This window comes from Numenius arquata, chromosome 20 (assembly GCF_964106895.1).
Source record: "Numenius arquata chromosome 20, bNumArq3.hap1.1, whole genome shotgun sequence".
Classification (NCBI taxonomy): domain Eukaryota; kingdom Metazoa; phylum Chordata; class Aves; order Charadriiformes; family Scolopacidae; genus Numenius; species Numenius arquata.
Window position 1 is genome coordinate 6,880,308 of NC_133595.1, and position 13,722 is coordinate 6,894,029.

General features: G+C 45.8%; 1 protein-coding gene across 1 annotated transcript; it reads left to right on the plus strand.

The window, feature by feature from the left end:
* The first annotated feature begins 1,743 nt into the window (after nt 1-1,743).
* Nucleotides 1,744-12,821, plus strand: MMP23B (matrix metallopeptidase 23B). The gene is made up of 8 exons (XM_074161824.1): nt 1,744-1,914; nt 3,830-3,975; nt 6,634-6,773; nt 8,051-8,218; nt 9,657-9,821; nt 10,485-10,595; nt 11,582-11,708; nt 12,408-12,821. Exons 1-8 carry the CDS (start codon nt 1,744-1,746, stop codon nt 12,580-12,582), a joined length of 1,203 nt encoding a protein of 400 aa, XP_074017925.1. The 3' UTR covers nt 12,583-12,821.
* Nucleotides 12,822-13,722: the final 901 nt, after the last annotated feature.

Consider the following 13,722-nt stretch of genomic DNA (forward strand, 5'->3'; position numbering starts at 1 on the left):
ACTGACAGAAGCTCGTTCGGGAGACTTGAGACGCTGGTAGGTTTAGGAGTGTGTCGTTTCCAGTTCCTCACTTCACACTGTGGTCTGCAGCTTGAACCACAGATGGAGGTGCGTTTCCACCACTCCCTGGAGCTCTGAACAAAGCACTTTTTCAGAGCGTTCACGCACAAGGATGTTTCTTTCTGCCAACTCTGCTGCAGGGGAAGAGGTGTAACTATCCCTAGAAAGTCATAGCTGAGATGAGCCAATATCTCAGGCTGCTGCCCTTGACTGCTTTGGTCCACAGGACTGAGAGCCTTGTACCCCTGCTTTCTGCTCTTTCTCCTCCTCCCAGTTCCAGCTTTCCAGAACTTCCTTCCATGATATTCCTTATTCTGTCCTTCTCCTGATACCTGAACAACTGCTGCACTTTGTCCACTCTCCACCTAAAGCATGGGTTTTTTCTCCAGGGGGGAGCTTGGTGAAAACTGAAAGAGAAAATTTTCATGAAATTGTAGACAGACTCATTGGTCATATTTATTGTGACTTGTTTCCCGGCCAGCTTTACTCTGAAAATACATGAAACTTATAAAATGTCACAAGCTTGATTATGAACTAGGGGAAAAAAAATCAAATGAAACCATTTTTCATTCTTTAAAATGCAAGAAGTTTCTGAAACCTTTCAAATGTTTCAGATATTCCCTAGGAATGTTTCATATTGGCCGGAAACAGAACTACCCCCTCCCTGCCATTGCCTTGTGCGACGAGGAGGTTGCCCAGTTCCTTTTCCTCTGTCTGGTCAGAATTCTTTAGCTGAGGACACCCCAGACCAGGAGCAGTGAGTATCCGGTGCTCAGCGACCAGGCAGAAAAGCACAGCTATTTCTGAAAACCTGAGATTTTCTGAGTAAGCTTTTTAAAAAGTCCTGAATTGACTTCATGCCTGCAGCCTGGAGGTGCCTTAAAGAACTCAACAGCTTAAGACAAACCGACCGTTTCTCCGGGTCAGTCTTTGTGATGTGCTCAAGCTGAGGTACCCCAAATCAGTATGATTCTGAAAATATTTCTCTTTCTCAGCACCATCACCCCTTACTGGGGAGCTCCCAAGGACGCAAGAAGTTTGCAGGTCACTTGCCAAGTTTCGTGGAAGAGGGAGCTGATGTTTACTTTTATCTGAGTTTGTAAACTCCCTGACCAGAACTTCCTGAGCGGAGAAGCCCTCCCTGCTCTCTCACAGCATCTCGGTTTTCATCCTGCCCCTGACAAACGACAGCTCTTCTAGCCTTCAGCATCCCCTAATGAAACATTCCAGGGGCGTGATGCTGGCTCCTGGAGTCCTTTTTATTGCCCCCTCCCCTGATTTTTTTTCACTATGTAGAGCTGACAACTGCAGCTTTGTCCTCTCTTGATTATACAGTTAAAGAAAAGGGTTCACGTCCATCCCAGCTAGTTTCACTTTGCTGCTTTTCCTCCGCCAGCCCAACTTCCAGCTGCAGTAACACGATACACTTGGCAGAGGCCGAGAGAATCTTTGGCACATTGGAAAGAGGCTTAATGTAAAGTCTACATTTTTTTTTTTTTTTTAATTCTTTTTTCATGTAGGGCTTTTTGAAACTCTAGCGATTCTGCACAGCTCTGGCAGTCACTGCAGGGCTGCTCACAAACGCTCCAAACGCAACTGAGCAAAAGGATTAGCGGTGCGTTCTGTGAAGAGGATGTCTTAGTATCCGTCGCATCTCCCTCTAAAAAAGTATTAACGATGGACATGGATCGAGTGGAACATCTTTCCGCAGACAGAAGGAAGAGCCTCCTCTCATCTGACAAGAAAAAGAGCAGTGGCTGGAGAACCGTTGTGGGATTTTTATGTGTATTCCCCGTGGCGGCTTTGCTGGCTGTTGTGGGAGATCCAGCTGGAGCAGCAGTTCAGAAAAGCCAGGTAGGGGAAAGGAGCTGATTCTCAACTGCTTGGAGGAGGGAGTGGGGACATCAGTATTTGTGATGTGTATTCTTTTTACGAGGTGGATAAATTAAGACAGCAATCTAAACAATTTGTAAATAACTGTTAAGGCAACAAGATCTGTTTGAGTCCCTTTTTACAAAGGATCCTAAAAGGTAATTATGATTCCAGGTACAATCAGATCGTTAGAGACGTGTGTGCAGCTTGCAGACAACCCAACAGGGAATGCACAAAAGATTTGGGTGGTTTTCCCTCAGAGCTTTGGGCTATTCTTCCCAGCGCCTCTGCTTTCCCAGCCTGGTATGATGTGGCAGGAGTATATTCTGGTTTCTGTAGCAGCTGAGCTTTCCTGGGAATTCCAGAGTCAGGGCTCAGTCTGTACAAGATCTAAACTGGGAGTTAACCCTGGACCTAGAGAAACTATCAGCTGATAATAACTTTTTTTTACAGTCCCTCCATTAACAAGATATACTGGGACGGACTGGTCAGGGGGAGCTGTAGCAAGGCTCTGGGAGTCTCAGAAGCTGATCTTAATTTTTGCTTTTATAGCTTAATTTTAGCTTTTAATTTTATAAAAGCCCAATCTTCTCTAAGTGCTGGCATCCTCTCCTGCTGTTTGTGTTTACGAAGATCCAGGCAGTAGCTTAACCCCTTGTGTGCTGTCGTGCTGAGTTCACAGTGTGAGCTGAGCAGGAAGAAAGACGAAAAGACTGTCCTTCTAGGAAAGAAAGATGCTGAGATTAGAGGGCACTAGAAGCTATTGTGGTCCACAGACAGAGCAAAGGAGACTGGTTTCCTATTAGAATTGAGTCCCTCACCTTTCCCAGTCAGGGCTAGCCGTAGTCAGGAAGAGAAGCTGGTGATTTGGGCAGCATCTGGCAGCTGTCGCTTCAAGCTTTTTGACTTTTCTTGCCCTTGGCTCGCTGTGAGACCAGGGATACGCTGTTTTGGCTCTCGGAGCCTCAGCTCTTCCATGAGTAAGATGAAGACAGCTCTTGCTTTCTGTAGAATGTGCCGTCAGGCTGAACAAACTCCTGCTGGTGCCACTGTAAATATCACTTAGTGAGTGTCTTGGTGCCTCTGGAGCAAAGATGATCCAGAAATATTCAGTATCTTAGTCCTGAAAAGGGGAGGCAGGGTGGGTGGAATTCTAGTGCAGTGTGTTGGATCCCATTCTTTCACCTCCATCACTCAGGACTAAAAGGCTTTTACAGTTTGGGTCAGACCTGTCACCAGATCTGATGTCTTTTACTGTATGATGGCATTAAATGCGCTCCAGGGTTTCCAGTGCTCCTGTTTACTTTGAAGGCATTTCAGATTTTCAGATCCAGGATGCAGCTTTATAAAGAGCTCTCTGCACAAAGGGATGCCTGTTTTACTCATTTGTGCAGCATTTCATTTCTTCTGTGGTGAGGCTGGAGAGCAAGAGCAAAGTGAAAAGGAAATGCAAACTTTCCAGGAAGAGCTGCAGCACTCGCTGGGGCCAGAAACCTACTGAGGCCTCATTTCTCCATCTGTGCCACGCTCCAAGAGGGGAGCAGAGAGGCTGCAGTGCCCTACTCTGGAATTACGCAGCAGCTCAAGGGAGCCTGCAGCACTCCAGCTTCGAGGAATGCTGCTCCCTTCGTTTCCTGGCATATCTGATCTATGGCATGCCCCAAGAGCCCCTCACTTTATAGCCCCTCTTTGCCTCTGCCTTGCTTTTGTTCAGCACACTCAGAACACTCATACTTTGCAAAGCCCTGACCGGCTGATGCACTAGTCTTGTCTCCTGGACACCCAGAAGGGAGCACCAGTTGTGCTCCCCAGCTTCCAGCGGCGTTTCTTTTCCAGTGTTCAATCCTGCAGTCTCTCCCATCCCTTTCAACCTCCTGTTTTTTTTTTCCCTTTTAAGGAAGGTGCCACATCACCTGGTCTCCATGGAGGGAGCGCCTCTGCTTTGCACAATCCAGCTTTCCCACCTCGGCCCCCAGCGCGGAGAAGACGATACACGATCACACCGGGGCACTTGAAATGGGACCACTTCAACTTGACATACAAGTACGGACTTGCGCTGGCTGTAAGAGCACATTTTCTAAGTGACACGAGGGTCTGAGTCTTTCCTGCTGTGGGTATAGATATTAACCATATCAACATTGCTAATCCATTGCTAGTGAACGGACAGCTGCTAAAGCCACTCTAAAGCAGGAAGTATTTCTACAGATGTGGCTCACGTGAAGCATCGTCGCTGCATTAGAAGCTGGTAGCACATATGGCTGCTACCTATAGTAAAACTAACTGATCAGGGGCAGGTTCAGGCTGCCCAGAACGAGGGACTTCCCTCAGAAGGGTAGGGGATTGAATACTACCTCTGTCACGCCGGTGTTTTGAAGAGAGCTCCCTATGAACCTAATCATCACCGAGAGCAATTGCTGTTGAAAAGTTCTGTGATTTCAGGAGGACAGGGCTCTGTTGGTGCTGAGTGCCTTTAGGAATCTCTTTCTCCCTGTTGTCCTCAGGAAAGGATGCCAGCTCTTAGATTACTAACCAATATACAATAAAAAGCCCTTGGCAATTCTAGGGTGAGTGGATATTAAGCCTAATATTTTCAGACATTTCTGCCAAGGAAAAGATGCCTGATTTCGAGCTGGGTTCACCCCCGCTCAGGACCAGCAGCGTTTCAGCAGTACCATAGAGCCGTAGAGTGGTTGGGTTTTGATTTGACGGAGCAGTATCAGTCCTGTTTGGTGTTTAGCCTGGGAGCTGCTCTCTCCCTTCCTTTAGCAGTGGCTGAACAGCCCTTAAAACTGTCCGGTGCGATCCTGAAAAGATGCTTTTTCTCTCTAGGAAAATATTCATGGCATTGTTGAGCGTTTTTCAGGAGAGCTTGCACGAGTTCAGACAGAACGAGGTTCAGGGAATCCCCTTGGAAACAGTTTCCTCAGACGAGCACTAGCAGGTAGGCTCAGGCTGTCTCAGCAAAGCTCAGACTGAAGAAGGCAAGGCCTGTTGGTCACTCCTGGCCGAGAGTCTGCACCTTCCTGGAGATGCAGGAGCCAAAACAGAGGGGTTTTTTTCAACATTTTAAGTGATTACAAAGGCCCTTTTCATGTGGCTGCTAACTCCAGCCACTCCTGACTTTAAAGTACAGAGCAAGCCCCAAACCTGACCTCTCGGGAGCGCTGCAGTCACTAACGCTTAAACCGCAGCGTCTCCGTTTCTGAAAACACTTAAAAGTAGCCTCTGGCAGCAGCAATGTGTGTTGTAGCCTTTTCTTGGGCTGAGGACATCATGCTGGAGCTGTGAGGGTCTCTCTCCCGCTCTGGCTCTGGAAAGCTGACCAGACTGTGGCTGTAATGGGTGGCAGAGCTTTCTGTCACCAATAAACGGGAGAGGAAAGGATTCTGAGCTGCTTGCAGTGGGTTTGCCCGAGGCAGTGGGGTGGGCAAAAGGACAGCAGCAGTTGTGTTCCTCTGAGAGTTCCTCTGAGTTGTGTTCCTCTGTTCCTCTAACCCCTTTCTTCTCCCCAGAGGCAGGAGGGGGAGTATCTCAAGCCGGGAAGATAATTTGTGAGGTGTGGCTGATGCTGCAGTCCCCTCTGTTCTCTAGGGAGCTGTTACACCCCCACTTACACTGGAGTCTCATTGCAACTGTCACTGGCTGTATTTTCTCCATGTGCGGTGGTGGCTGTCACGTTGTGCAGTGGTGATGGGTACGTGGTGACCGGCTGGTGGACAGCAGGGGGTGGTTCTGCCCCTAATCCCAGACAAAGAATGAGTAGGTGGCACAAACCTGACTCTTTCACACCGAGCAGAGAACACCTTCCTCCCATTACACCCATCCCAAACAGGCAAAGCCTTGTGAGAGTCATAATTGTCCAGGTTTACACTTATTAACAGCCTGGCTTGATACGAAACCTTCTGCTCCCTTTAGGATGTGCTGGGACGAAGGGAGAACATAAAGAGCGTAGCTAAAACACAGCCAGAGGGGATAGCAGAATATACACAGCTTTTCCCAATTGCTACACTTCAGGCAATTCCCTGAATGCAGATCTTCTTTTGGGACAAGGTAAGTTTCTAGGAGCCATCTCTACGTTTCCATGGTACAAACAGGGGTGCTGCCATCCTGCACCAGGAGTTTTCTAACAGTTCAGCTCTATCTGTACCTGTGGCCTCAGGAAAAAACCTCTCTCGAGCCTCGCTCCCAAGAGATGAGTTGTTGGGTTTTTTTTCAAAGGAAATAATTTATTTTACTGTCAAACCTTTGACGTTCTTTGGAACTCTCTTTCAAAAGTTCTGCCTGAGAGTATTATAATTCAGCGTGTGCACATACGTTGTAGCCTGAGTGTCACGAACTGGAGTTACCTACAGCTGAAATGCAGTTGTTTCCTCTTCCAGCAGCACCGCACAACAGACTGGGAGGTGTTGGGATAAAAATAGTTTTCCAAGAGAACCTTGCCTAAGATGATGTGTTTGAGAAGGACAAAAGCTGTAGTCCAGAATGTGTGATTGTGAAAAATATCGGTAATATATTAGTAATAATCAGTAATATACCCCTGTGGGGGTTTTATTAAATATTCTTAATATCCAGTTCAAGCTAGTCCCGTTTTGAGCCTATTAGAGCGAATGGAAAGACTTGACTGATGTAGCCTTGAGAGCCTTCAGCTCATGTTAGAGAAGGGGAGAGCAGTTTTCCTGATGTTGTTGCATGTCCCTGCAGGATCCTCTCCTTCCCAAGAAACCTCATAAGCGCCAGGGACACGCGCAGGGGACTGGCGGCTGCCTTCCGAATGTGGAGTGAAGTTTCACCCTTCAGCTTCAGGGAAGTGCCACGCCACGTCGCCAGTGACCTCAAAATAGGTAAGACCATACCGGCTTCTGCGCTGACAGGACACGGTGGTGTATGTTAACTCCACCAGGGACTTGGAGATTTCCAGTACGTAAACCGGGAGTTCGGAGGCAGGAGAGAGTCCTCTTTTCCTGTGTGGACTCAGCAGGGCCTCTCAGACAAGGACTGGGGCATTATTTGCCTTTAGTCTGGGAGAGAAACTACTTTTAGTTGCTCTGGGGAGATGTTAGTATCACAATTAATGCTTTGTGTGAATCTTGCAGTCGGGAAGCTTTAGGTATTTGACAAGAATTAACCCTCAAAACCTGCCACTGGGATGGGATTATCTCTATTCCGCAGCTGGGGAAACTGGATTTTGAAAGGCAATGTGACATGTCCAAAGAGCAGGTGACAGATTCCAGCTTGTTCGTGGTTTTAGTCTCTCCCTCCTGTTGATCCTGTTGAGGCACCATCTTTCCTCTGTCCTCTCTCCTCCCCTTCCCTCAGCCCGTGTCACTACCCAGTAGTTGCTTCCCGAGTTCCTCAGGCCTAGAAGAACATCAGCGCCGAGGCGTTATCTGCTCAGTCTCAACTCCAGATGCAAATTCTTCCTGGGATTTATGGTCTGTGTGAAATAACGATTTCCTGCGCAGATGGCAGCAGTCCTGAGATAAGCAGCAGATTTACCGTTGTTTCGCAACACGCTCTTTGCTCTCACGATGCTACGGACAAGCACATGATGCTCCTTCCCAGGGGTCTCTCCCGCTGCCACGTGTGAGCTCTCCGGTTCCAGGGGATGCAGTGATCATAGAATCGTCTAGGTTGGAAGAGACCCTTGGGATCATCGAGTCCAACCATCAAATGATGCTGCCGCGATGTAGCAAAAAGACAGCACGCAGCTATGACTAAGGCTGTTTATTTACATTTAAAATGGAGCAATGACATCCTGGGGTTACCACCTCACTGTCCAGCTTCTCTCTCTTCTCAAAAAAAAAAAAAAAAAAAAAAAAAAGAGTTTCCACGTGATGTTGGAAAAACTGCTCAGCGTTTCTTTCTGAAAAGTAGACTCTTTTGTGTCCCTTGGACACAGCTGTAAATCCAGAGTCACCACAGGGGCTGAGTATAGTTTGTAGCACAGAACCATCATTCCTGACAAGGGCTTGCCATTTATTTTTCCTTTTGTGGCTCTGTAGGTTGGAAACTGTGGGATATGAGATTTTTTTTTTAGTAAACCGCAAGTTTAGAGATGTCCGTGTCCTGGATGGGCTTCCCCTGCCAGACACGCTCCATCTGCTGCTTTTTTTCACAGGCTTCTACTCTATCAATCACACAGACTGCCTGGAGTCGCTCATTCACCACTGCTTTGATGGAACAACGGGGGAACTTGCCCACGCCTTCTTCCCACCCAACGGAGAAATCCATTTTGACGACCACGAGTACTGGATACTGGGGAATACCCGCTTCAGCTGGAAAAAAGGTAACACACATCTCGGGAAGCACATAATTCATGCCTGTGGGGTTTAGATTTCAGTTCTTGCTCTGGGATTTACCAAGTGTGGGAAACAGACACAGAAACGGGTGTGATTTGGAGTTTTGGAAGCTGTTGGTTTTGCTGTCAAGTGACTGAACTGCTGTAAGGGACCATGGTTGGTGGCCTGTTTCTGGATAGTTCAGTGGAACTACTGGCTAGCTCAGCCACACGCTCAGTAGTTACATCTGGCTCCTGCCCAGGCAGGTGCATCCCCGAGAAGGGCTGTGTTATATCACCTCTACTTGCTGGCGGGTTTACGTTTTAGTTTTCCTGGGCCTGTGGTCATTTTTGGGGGTTTGGGGGCACCTACAAACATCTGTGTTACTTATCAAGAGGGGAAAACCCACCAAGCTATATTTTTTTAAACTGTATCAAAACTTAACTTTAAATTAAAAGCAGATGGTCCCTGGGTAACTAGCACATTCGGTTTTTAGTGTATCACCAACTCAGTACTTTTTTTGAAAGTAAGATATTCTGCCTTTCACTAAATAAAAACAGAGGAGAGGAGATTTTAGGTGAGATAGAGAGACGCCTCCTATCCTTGTTTTCCAAAGCACAGCAAGAGGTAAGATCTAGGGACAAAGACCTAGGAGAGATGATTTTTGTATTAAGAACTGATCAGATTATATTGTGTAAAATAACTCAGCTTTGAAAAGATGCCCTTTCTCCACCCAAGATCCGAAGCCTGTGTAGCTGACTCTATCAAATGGCAGTGTTTTCAGGGATAGTGAAAATCGGAGCGTTTGTCTGGTAACAGACCTGTGCCTTGAAGTTCCCGAGTTATCAGGGACCAATGCGCTTTCCCAGCCTGTGCTTTTCTGCAGGCAGCTGTTGAAGCAAGGGGTGCAAGGAACCCCTCTCACATGCTTTCTTGGATTTAACACAGGAATTGTGAGATTCTTGTGGCCTGTAATTGTGCAAGATTTTGAGATAGCTGTCGTAATAGCAGCTCTTGTGACTCATCCTTCAGTTAAAATCCATCTCTGCTGGACACAGGCTTCAAGATGCTACTGAGAAACTCGAGTTTGGCCTGTGGACTGTGAGGGATGCAGGGATCAATTGGAGGCTCTTCCCGACTGGAACATTCCAGCTAATTCCAGCGAGCAATCTCACTCCCAACAGCCGTTTCCAGCTACAGCTCAGGGAACAAAGTTAGGGGAAAGCTGACGAGTGAGTATCACAGAGGACACGTACCTTCACTGCAAACGCTGCTCTGTGTCCTGCTGTTGGAAATTAGAAGCACATGAAATTTGCAGTCAAGCAGCTACAGAGAGAATGAAACTGGGGCAATCTTTGATAAGACTGTACCCTCCTAGTTTTACACCAGGAATTAACAATTATTATTCCCCACACGATACCAGCTGCTCTCCCATTTCTCTTCCAGGCGTCTGGCTTACGGATCTGGTACACGTGGCAGCTCACGAGATAGGACATGCCTTGGGACTCATGCACTCCCTCAACCCCAACGCCCTCATGCACATCAACGCCACCCTGACCGGCAAAAAGACCATCTCCCAGGATGAAGTGTGGGGAATTCACAGGCTTTATGGTAAGGAAGGAGGGGTTGTGCTCTGGGCTCCTCCTTATAAAGAGCTTCTGCCTGAAGTGTCAGTTGGATCCTGTGGAGCTCTCGGGGTGTTAGACCCTCACGGTTTGGCAGGACGAGGCTGTACAGCAGTGAGCAGCAGGCATTTTACTCCTTTTTTTGCCAAGTAGAGCTAAAAGGAGGTGTAGCACTCTCTGTTTCCAGCACTGCCAGCTTCAAAAGTGATAGACAGGAGGCTGGAAATCTTACAGACATCGTGCTCCCACCTCCCCTTCTTATACAAGAATAAAAGGTTAATTTTAGCTGTGGAGAGCCCTGACTTGCATTTGTACATTTGCAGGCATCAGGCACACAAAGGGAAAGGAAAAGCTCCCATGTAAAGGAAGGGGAAAGGCAGCAGCTGTTAAATGCTCCTTTGGATGGATTCAGATGGATTAATACAAGATGAAAAAACATTGTCTAATGTAGGACTTAGAAACAGCAACTCTCTTGAATCACTGATGCTACTGTAGGAAAGTAGCTCAATATCCAGCCCCCTGCTCGCGGCGCCCTGCTCTGTTTATTGTACTCCTGGTTTGGATTCCGTCCTGTCTCGGCTCTACCATTGACATTGAACAATCTGATTCTACCCCCATCCCTCTAACGCCTTGTTTCCTTCTGTTTCAGGATGTAAAGACAGATTATTTATGTGCCCGTCCTGGGCACAGAAAGGTTTCTGCGAGAAACGCAGGAAGTTGATGAAAAAGCACTGTCCATCCACCTGTGACTTCTGCTACGGTACCCAACGCTTCTTCTGGGGTTCTCGGTGGGGTTTGCACAGAGGGAGGAGGTAAAAGTTAATTGCTGTTTGCTGCAGGAATAGCCAAGATCTTAATTCCTGAGGATGTGAGTGACTGTCCCCATCCAGCTCTAACGAGAAGCGTAGCAGAGATGGCCTCTTACACATTTGAGCCAAGATAAAGGCTTGGAAATAGGAAGCAGCTTTTATGTTTAAACATTTGTGGACTGGAACATTAAACTGTCCCATTCTTCTCTAGTTAAACTCAACCAATAATAGGCAGTTTATGAGAACATAATGCTCCGTGCACTCAGGCTGCTTCCCTTTTGGACTGAGGAATTGAGAACCTGTTGTGTTAGATTCAGAGACATGAGATGCAGTGCAGTTCCTGAGGCAGCGATGGGACATAAACAAGACAAACGACATCTCAGGCACAGCTGGACTTGAGCTGCTCAGCAGAAAAGTAGATAAAGTATGTTAATCACCTTAATCTAGTCACTCAGTTTTATGGATCCAGATAAGGGACTAATGCAGGATCAGGTCCAGTTCCTGTAGCTGTGGATCTGGGCTTTGGATAAATACCTACCAACCCTAAGAAGATGTACTGTACAACTAGTACCTCTTTCTCCAGTACACAGGTATTTTTTTAGACCAGATTAAAGTAAAGATGCGGTCAGATAATTACAAACCCATATATTCTAAGGGACTGTTCATACACTGAACATATACTCTTCCATAGATATGGAACAGGCAAGTTGATTTTTATCCACCTCTGACAGTTTACATGCTACAAAATTGTTGCCTTTGCATGTGAATGATGTTACTTGTCCATTCTAGAATTGCACAGTAGGAGGCATTTTTAAATTAATACTTCTGAGATTTCTTAGGCGATAACATAATTCCGTGAAAGTGTTTTGGAATGACTAAAGCTTGATAAAGAGATTTACTAACTTTGCCATTTCTTTCTCTCACCTCTGGTGGACAGAATTCCCGTTTCCAACAGTCCCCCCTACTCTGCCCCCACCGAGGACAAAAACCAAGACTGTTTCCGAAGGCCGGAATGTCACCTTCCGCTGTGGACAGAAGATCATTCATAAAAAAGGCAAAGTTTAGTAAGTGCTCTATCATGTATTCCAGTCCTTTAGGAGACTTTGCAGCTCACACACCAAAAAGGATGAGGAAATATGACAGAAGAGCATAAATAAGAAAGCAGTTTATCTTCTGGGACACGTCACTGTCTCATTTGGCCCTGGAGCAGGAAGGGGGGTGGCTGGTTTACTGTGAAAGGGGAGCATGCAAATACTGTTCATAACACTGAAAAGCATTTAGTCTGAAAGCAGGGCTATGGAAGATGGGCTGAAAAAGGATAAAAATCAATTCACAGATGTACACAAAGGTAATTCTGACCACCAAGTCAAATTCCCTGACCCATATTCTGCAAAAAACTAGTCTTAAATTTTCCCTTTTGATTATTAGTTTGTTAGCTTTTACTATTGTAAAAGCACGTTATTTCTGGATGTATCTAAAATTGGGAGATGTGCCCGAGTCCATGGGTTAGTTTAGACTGAGGACCCAAATTCCCATCAACTTTCAATAAGTTCAGTCTCCTAAATGACTCCAGACAGTGCCCCCTTGTAACTGCTATCGTCTACCTGAAATACAGAGTTAACAAATCAAGATTTAAGTCCCATCTGTGCTGTACACTTCCTCAAGCAAAACTTACCAGGAGAAAGAAGAACCACCAGTAACACATATTGCGTCGTACTGGACACTTCGTAGTTTAATTTCTATTATTTTTTTTCTTATGACAGCTGGTATAAAGATAAGGAGCTTCTGGAATACTCATATCCAGGGTATTTATCCTTAAATGAAGATCACATGAGCATCATTGCAAATGCAATTAATGAAGGAACTTACACTTGTATAGTAAAGAAGAAAGAAAGAATCTTGACTACTTATTCCTGGCGAATCAGACTGAAGCACTAACGAGAGCCCTGGAATGAGAACTTCAATTACTGCTAGTTCTGTTTCAAATTGTTTCTTTGGCATTTTATATTTAATCTCCAGTAGAGCAACGGAACTTCTGAAGCAGCTGCTTCCGAACCTTGGCCAAAAGAGACTCTGAGACTTGATTACTGGAATGTAAAACTTTTCCAAATTAGTTTTAATGATAAAGAATTTATCAAATATGTGCTGTACAGAGAATTAAAGTTGGTTTTTTTTATAAAAAAAAAAAAGTCTCAGGTGTTGCGGTTAAACTACGTGGATCGCTGCGGACTGCTGAAAAACAAGAACATAACTCGTCGTCAAACAAAGGGATGAAGAGACTGATGGCGCAATGGAGGCAGAGGTACTGGAAGGAAAACAACCCATTATACTATGTAAGTGTTTCGCTGTCATTTTTTTAGTCCTGGTGCATAGAACTAGAAGAATTTCTAATAATAATTGACATAATACTACTTTTACTTGTCAGGAGGAAGGTGTAGGTCATAACAAATCCTTTCTAATTACTCTATTCCATATTTTGACATGTTCAGTTCAAGTATCCACAGAACATCGTTTCCCCCCCCAACCACTTCCTGTGGTTTGTATTTATTTCTCGTGTAATCTTATCCCAACAGACTATTTACCTCCATCAGCAGCTCCTCAGAACTTCTCCTTTAGGTGTCTCATCAATAAAGCTCTTTGCTCCTTCAACAGAGATGAGGTAATTTCCACCACTGGCCTCTCCCGGTAGGTAAACATGCTGCATCCAGCAGGAAAACAGCATTTTTATGGGCAGGGGAAGCCTCGTGCACTCACATGTCTATGGCAGAGCATTCACTTGCACAGCTGAGAATCCCTGATAGTGCTGAGCCAGTGTTAAAGCAGCCTACCATTGCTCTTTGCTTAGGCTCATCCTTTTTCAATTGTCCTCAACCTCCTGAAACAACTCTCTTCCTACTTAAAAGCACCAACAAAACGGGCAGAGCATCTCACACGCTGCGGGATAGGTCAGCAGTCTAGGAAGACCTGTCAATTAAATCTATCAATTAAATTCTCCTCTGTTCTAGGACAGCTTGACCATCACAGTTGAGAATACAGTGTAGTATAAAACTTAAAAATGCATCTTTGCATAGACAATTA

Excerpts from the sequence above, each read along its gene's own strand:
- MMP23B (XM_074161824.1), top strand. The coding sequence starts at position 1,744 with ATGGATCGAGTGGAACATCTTTCCGCAGACAGAAGGAAGAGCCTCCTC. Across the intron at positions 1,915-3,829 it reads CAGCAGTTCAGAAAAGCCAG|GAAGGTGCCACATCACCTGG; the intron begins GTAGGGGAAAGG and ends TTCCCTTTTAAG. Across the intron at positions 11,709-12,407 it reads CATAAAAAAGGCAAAGTTTA|CTGGTATAAAGATAAGGAGC; the intron begins GTAAGTGCTCTA and ends TTCTTATGACAG.